We start from the raw sequence: 6682 nt of genomic DNA on the forward strand, positions 1-6682 counted from the left end.
CAGTAGAGATAGTGGATTCGATTGTTAGGGGGACAGATAAGAGGTTCTTTGGAAGAGATCGAGAATCCCGGATGGTCTGTTGCCTCCCTGGTGCCAGGGTCCACGGAATCTCGGATCGAGTTCTCAGTATTCTCAAGAGGGAGGGTGAGCAGCCGGATGTCGTGGTCCATGTAGAGACCAATGACGTGGGTAGGAAGAGTGAGGAGGTCCTGAAATGTGAGTTTAGGGTGTTAGGCGCCAAGTTAAAGGACAGGACCTCCAGGATAACAATCTCAGGATTGCTACCAGTGCCACGTGCAGGCGGGTTTAGAAATAGTAAGATAGCGCAGATCAACATGTGGCTGAAGGCATGGTGTAGGAGGGAGGGCTTCAGATTTATAGATAATTGGGCAGTTTTCCAGGGAAGGTGGGACCTGTTCTGGTGGGACGGTTTACATCTGAACTGGAGGGGGATAAATATTCTTGCAGGTAGGTTTGCTAGAGAGGCTCCAGTGGATTTAAACTAGATACAGAGGGGAGGGGAACCAGAGTGTAGGAACAGATGTATGGGAGAAGGAAGTAAACGAAGATAGTAAAGTTGTTTGCACCGTTAGAGATAAACAGAGAGGAAGAGGTGGAGAATTTCTTAAGTGCATTTATTTTAATGCTAGGAGCATTGTAAGAAAGGTGGATGAGCTTAGAGCATGGATTGATACCTGGAAATATGATGTTGTAGCTATTAGTGAAACATGGTTGCCGGAGGGGTGTGATTCAGAACTAAATATTCCTGGATTTTGTTGCTTCAGATGTGATAGAATTGGAGGGACAAGAGGGGGAGATGTTGCTTTGCTTGTCAGAGAAAATATTACAGCAGTGCTCTGGCAGGATAGATTAGAGTGCTCGTCTAGGGTGGAATTGAGTAATGGGAAAGATGTAGTAACACTTATAAGGATGTATTATAGACCAGCTAATGGGGAGTGAGAATTGGAGGAGCAAATTTGTAAGGAGATGGCAGATATTTGTAGTAAACACAGGGTTGTGATTGTGAGAGATTTTAATTTTCCACACATAGACTGGGAAGCCCATACTATAAAAGGGCTGGATGGTTTGGAGTTTGTAAAATTTGTTCAGGATAGTTTTTTGCAGCAATACATAGAGGTACCAACTAGAGAAGGGGCAGTGTTGGATCTTCTGTTAGGGAATGAGATAGGTCAGGTGACGGAGGTATGTGTTGGGGAGCACTTTGAGTCCAGTGATCACAATGCCATTAGTTACAATATAATTATGAAGAAGGATAAGACTGGACCCAGGGTTGAGATTTTTGATTGGAGGAAGGCTAACTTTGAGGAGATGCGAAAGGATTTAGAAGGAGTTGATTGGGACAATTTGTTTTATGGGAAGGATGTAATAGAGAAATGAAATTATGAGGGGGATAGATAGAGTTGATGTGGATAGGCTTTTTCCATTGAGAGTAGGGGAGATGCAAACAAGAGGACATGAGTTTAGAGTTAAAGGAGCAAAAGTTTAGGGGTAACATGATGGGTAACTTCTTTACTCAGTGAGTGGTAACTGTGGAATGAGCTTCTAGTAGAAGTGGTAGAGGCAGGTTGGGTATTGTCATTTAAAGTAAAATTGGATAGGTATATGGACAGGAAAGAAATGGAGGGTTATGGGCTGAGTGCAGGTTGGTGGGACTAGGTGAGAGTAAGCATTCGGCCCGGAATAGAAGGGCCGATTTGGCCTGTTTCCATGCTGTAATTGTTATATGGTTTTATGATTGTAACACAAATCTGCTTCATAGATGTTCAGGTATGTGGAGGTGTATGTATTCAGCATTTTGTACAGATGGCCACAGTTTGTAGAACAGATTCCTAGCCCTAAATTGCTAATCCTTTTCAAAACCTGTAAAGCTGTCCTCGGTACTGCTCTAGACAAACCTGTCTTATCATTTATCATGATCATGGCTGATCTAAACATTATTTTCTTCTGGATATTTTACTGTTTCCCTATGACTCCTGGAATTGCTGAGCATAGGTGATACCTTGAGAACATTTGAACCATAAAATTTCAGGTAACAGTAGAGCAGGAGAAGGATGTGTACACCATGGTTCTGTGGTATAGGGGTATAATGTGATATGTTCTAATGTGCTGGGTCTGTCCACAGGTGCAGAAATGTTGTGGGTTCTACAGACAATTGGGAAGGTCAAGGGAGAGATTGGTTTGGATCATGTAATTGGGTGTGGGTGGTGGGGGTCCCACAGAGACTAAGTCTGGCTGGGAGTGTGGGCCTTACATATGTAGGCTCTGCCCCGGTAGGTAAGCAGATCCCTTGCATGCCTGTTCTGCTCATTGGCAATATATTTGCCTAGTTAGAACTTGTAAAGAGGTTTATTTTTAAATAACCACACAACAATGCTGTGTTCATTAAAAAAAAATCTCTCTACAAATCTAACATAAGCTAATAAAATAAAGCTAGAGAACCCAACAACGTCACACACAAAATGCTGGAGGAACTCAGTAGGTCAGGCAGCATCTATGGAAAAGAGTATAGTTGAGGTTTCAGGCTGAGACCCTTTGGCAGGAGTCCTGCCGAAAGGTTTCGGCCCAGAACGTCGACTACTTTTTTCCATAGACGCTGCCTGGCCTACTGAGTTCCTCCAGCATTTTGTGTGTGCTGCTTGAATTTCCAGCATCTGCTGATTTTATAGTGTCACACAAAGCAAACTACAGCTTCTGCCTGTTATATTGGAGTGAAATGAGAGAGACCTGTCTTGGGAGATGTGACGATAAACATCCACACTGCAATATAATGAAGTGCCTTATGCTAAGAGTGCATTACATTATGTTTGTAAGCCTGTTATGCTTATTATTCTAATAGCAAAAATTAGATAATGGAGAATTTTAGCTGATAATTACTAATGTACAGAGACAGTGTTTTTTGAAAGTTTATGATATAATCTGTCATTAAAAAAAATAAATGAACTGATTTTTCAACTTTTCTAGAATTTCCAAGTTTATAAAATATACTATTTCACATCAATACTTGTACCTGTCTCTACCTTTGATTTGTATGCTTTTAAGATGCATTTACACTTCAATTTTTCTATTTATTTTACCTTCCTACAGGATGGTTAACTGTGGGTCCTAGTCTCACAAACAGTAACTTCAATGCTGAAACTTACAGCTCGTACTTCACTGGAACCAATGTGCATCTAACTGGTTGTACAGAAGAGATTGAAAGACTTCGTCCCAAATCACCACCTCCAAAAACTAAACCGGATCGTGGAGGTGGAGCCTCCAGGGGTGGAGGAAGAGGTGGCACTTCAGCAGGACGTGGAGAGAGAGGACGGGAACGAAACAGAGGAAATTTCAGAGGAGAGAGAGGTGGATTCAGAGGCCGAGGAGGTGCTGCCCATCGAGGGGGATTTGCACGGTGATGACAGATTTCATGAGACTAATTTAGGAGTGGGATTTCAGAATCTCAACCTGAATTGATTCCTGCTCTACTTTTCTACTTTTTTTAATATTTAATAAAGCATAGTAGTGAACACGTGTGGGGCCTGCAGAAAATGTTTTGCAGGTTGGTTGCAGGCATTTTGTAATAATCAAAATGCAGTGCATTTGCCTTTAAATCTGGTGCAGTATGTATTGAGGTTGGGTACTAGTTTAAATCTGTTGCAAAGTCTCAGTTTAACTTTTGAACATTGGAATTTTTTGTCACTTTTTAGTGACACAATGGTAGTTCAGGATCTTAACCAAGGGTGCTGAATAGAAGGCAGTTCCAGCAAAACTGACTTGGAGGTGTTGATTCTATGATAACCATAAGATACTGCCAATTTCAGTGTAGCCAACAGCACCACCATCTTGTCCCAAATCTACCATTTCTACTTGATTTTAACCCTTAGAGCCTGCCAAACTGTAGAGTAAGAAAAGCAATCAGTTTGACTGCTGTATGTCTTATGGCTCTGTCTATTTTTACACTAAATTTGTTAAATTTATTCTTCTAAAATGTTTACCAAATAATTTCATTTTTCAGAGCATCTTTGCGAACACACTTAAAGTTTTTTTTGCATCCAGACGTTGAAAGCAAAAGAAAGATGTCATTTTTTAAATGATTACCTTAATCCTGTAAGAATTTTTAATTTTTAAAATTCTTCTCCCCTCCTCCACCCTGCTAAAACTTGATTATATGTTTCATTGAAGGTAATCTATGTACATCATTTGGCAGCAAACGGTAGAACAAGTGTATATCTAGCTGTGTCAACTTAGAGACAACTGATTATTTTTGAGAAGATGAATGCAAATTAGTATCAAGAAAACTCAAGGCCATTTAATTAAGTAAAAAGCTTTTATAAATTCATGTAACTGCCCCTGGAAATCACGTATAGTGATTTTTTTTCATTTATTGTTGTAGAAACTTTTTTATACAGTTCTGTTTATTTCTATATTTTTATAACTAAATGAGCATGCTTTTTGTGGAAGAAGTATCAAGTTAAATGTGATTGTTGTCATTATCTTTATTTAACGACTTCAAGGAGTTAATAATGACCCTGTTCCTGGTCATTGGCTTTGTTTCCAAAGGTCTTGCAGGTATTGTGACTTTTATAATTTAAATCATATTATTTTGTACCTGAGTTTTGATACAAGAAACATGTTTAAATTTCTTCACAAACAAGAGACAATCTGCAGATGCTGGAAATCCAAGCAACACACCCAGAATGCTGGAGCAACTCAACATTTTGTGTGTGTGTGTGTAGTTTAAATTTCTTACTGGAGTCTATCTGTATTCATTAGTTTTTAAGAAAAGTACTTTATGATGAATTGTAACCCCAATCTAAGCAGATAAAATTGTTTTATTACACTGATTTACTTGGTGTAGTTCATCTTTTTAAAATGTTCAAGCACTTGACTGACAGACTTTGTTCTATGATGTTGTAAATAGCAAACTATTTCATGCATGCTCAAAAATAATTGTATTTGCCCACTTTTTGGAAACAAAACTGAGGTAGAATTTGTTATCTAGAGTTCATTACTTTGTTTTAAGAATTGGAGTACATTCTGATGTGTCTACTCAAATGTTACCAGTTGTTCACTTTACCACCTTCAGAAATTGTCCAAGTACTGATTTTTTATTTGTAAATTTCCAAAGGAAAAAAGGAGAATGTGCTGCCTAATTTGAAAACTCAATTAAGTACACCTTCCTTTTTAAGAATATGACTTGTGTACCTGCTTACCCAGCCTTTTGAGTTTGATTCTCTTTCCATTTCCATCTGTATTGCTACGAATGCAGCAGCAATAAATATGAAACTTAGGAAGGGTTTATAAACAAATCCCAAGATTTATTAACCTCTGCTCAAAACTTAGAAAAGGAAACAAACGACCAACTGAACTGGAAGTTAACAGTTAGGTGGCAATATCTAACAAACAGTCAAACTTAGAAACTGTTCTTAATGAGTTCTCATCCAAGCACAAACTTAAAGTGGTAAATTCAGAAGTGCATGTGATTTATACAGTCATTAAGGAGAGACTTCCCCAAAACAACAATCCCACATCATCCCACTGTCCCGCGTTAAAACTATGAGTATGTAACAGTATCAAGGACAACTGTTGAATAGTGAATTATAAAAACGAAGGTTCCATTATTCTGATGACAGAATGACACCAATCTGCCTCTCAGTTGGGTATTCCCATTCTGAGTCTCATCAAATCTGAAGCTGCAGAGTTCTACTATTTGACTACAGACAGGGAGTGAGCCTTCCCTGCCTGTTTCATCAGATGTTATCATATCAAACTTTCCTATGGTGGTGGGAAGGAGTGGCGTCATGAATGGGGGAGAAAAGTTGTGCATTTAATAGTTTTTATTTTAGATGTAGTCACAGTTTGAATGTGGGGAAAAACTGTTGTAAAATCAGTTCATTAAAGAGCCAGATGGCCTGTATTTGGTGATTGGTCAGGATCATTTGTTGTTCATCCTATCAGGAAGATTCACCCTTTTTAAAATGTTTCCTTGATCTCTTTTGCGTACCTGAAAGCAGATAGTTAAATGAAAAACAACAATTCGCAGATGCTGAAATTTGGAAATAAGAAGAAAATGCTAGAAATGCTCAAAGTTTATGGGCGGAATAAACAGCAAACAAATTGAGTGGAAAACCTTTATCCCAATCATTCTCAATAAAAGTAATTTGAAACGTGAACCTCTGTTCCTGCAGGTGCAGCTTGACCTGCTATGTGTTTCGGGCATTTTATGTTTTTGTTCAAATTCACCACTGAGTGCCAGCTGAGATGTTAGCTAAGATTATTTGGACTGAGGCTCAAATATTTAACCTTGTACAAAAGTGGAAATTTTACTTGCTGAGCCACAGTTGACCACTTAATTGTGAACAATAAGCTGTACAGAGGATCTCCATTGTCCACAGTACCAGATTTTCCACAGGGAAAGGTAGTGCAAGATAATATAAAATATAGCCATGATTACTACAGTATATTCCTTGGTCCTAGAAAATTCTAGTTCAGACTTTTTCTAATGTAGTAGTTGTTATTGTGTCTTGACAGTTGTTCTACAAAAAGAAATGTATATCCATTTCGAACATCCACTGTGAAATTGCAATCTTTCATTCTTATAAAGTGGGACCTCAACTATCTATATTTTTTTATATATTCCAATAAAAGCTTGTTTTAGTTTTAGATGTTTGAATACTGTTTT

At 38.4% G+C, this 6682-nt stretch overlaps 1 protein-coding gene across 2 annotated transcripts in view; it reads left to right on the forward strand.

The window, feature by feature from the left end:
• The window catches only part of mettl14 (methyltransferase 14, N6-adenosine-methyltransferase non-catalytic subunit), a 67787-nt gene extending 62943 nt beyond the window's left edge, over positions 1 to 4844 (forward strand). For both annotated transcript variants that reach the window (XM_073065162.1, XM_073065163.1), the window contains one exon: positions 3106 to 4844. In XM_073065162.1, coding sequence (XP_072921263.1) covers positions 3106 to 3416 — 311 coding nt within the window. In that variant the 3' untranslated portion in view covers positions 3417 to 4844. The remainder of the gene's footprint in view (positions 1 to 3105) is intronic.
• Positions 4845 to 6682: the final 1838 nt, after the last annotated feature.

This window comes from Hemitrygon akajei, chromosome 13 (assembly GCF_048418815.1).
Source record: "Hemitrygon akajei chromosome 13, sHemAka1.3, whole genome shotgun sequence".
Lineage (NCBI taxonomy): Eukaryota > Metazoa > Chordata > Chondrichthyes > Myliobatiformes > Dasyatidae > Hemitrygon > Hemitrygon akajei.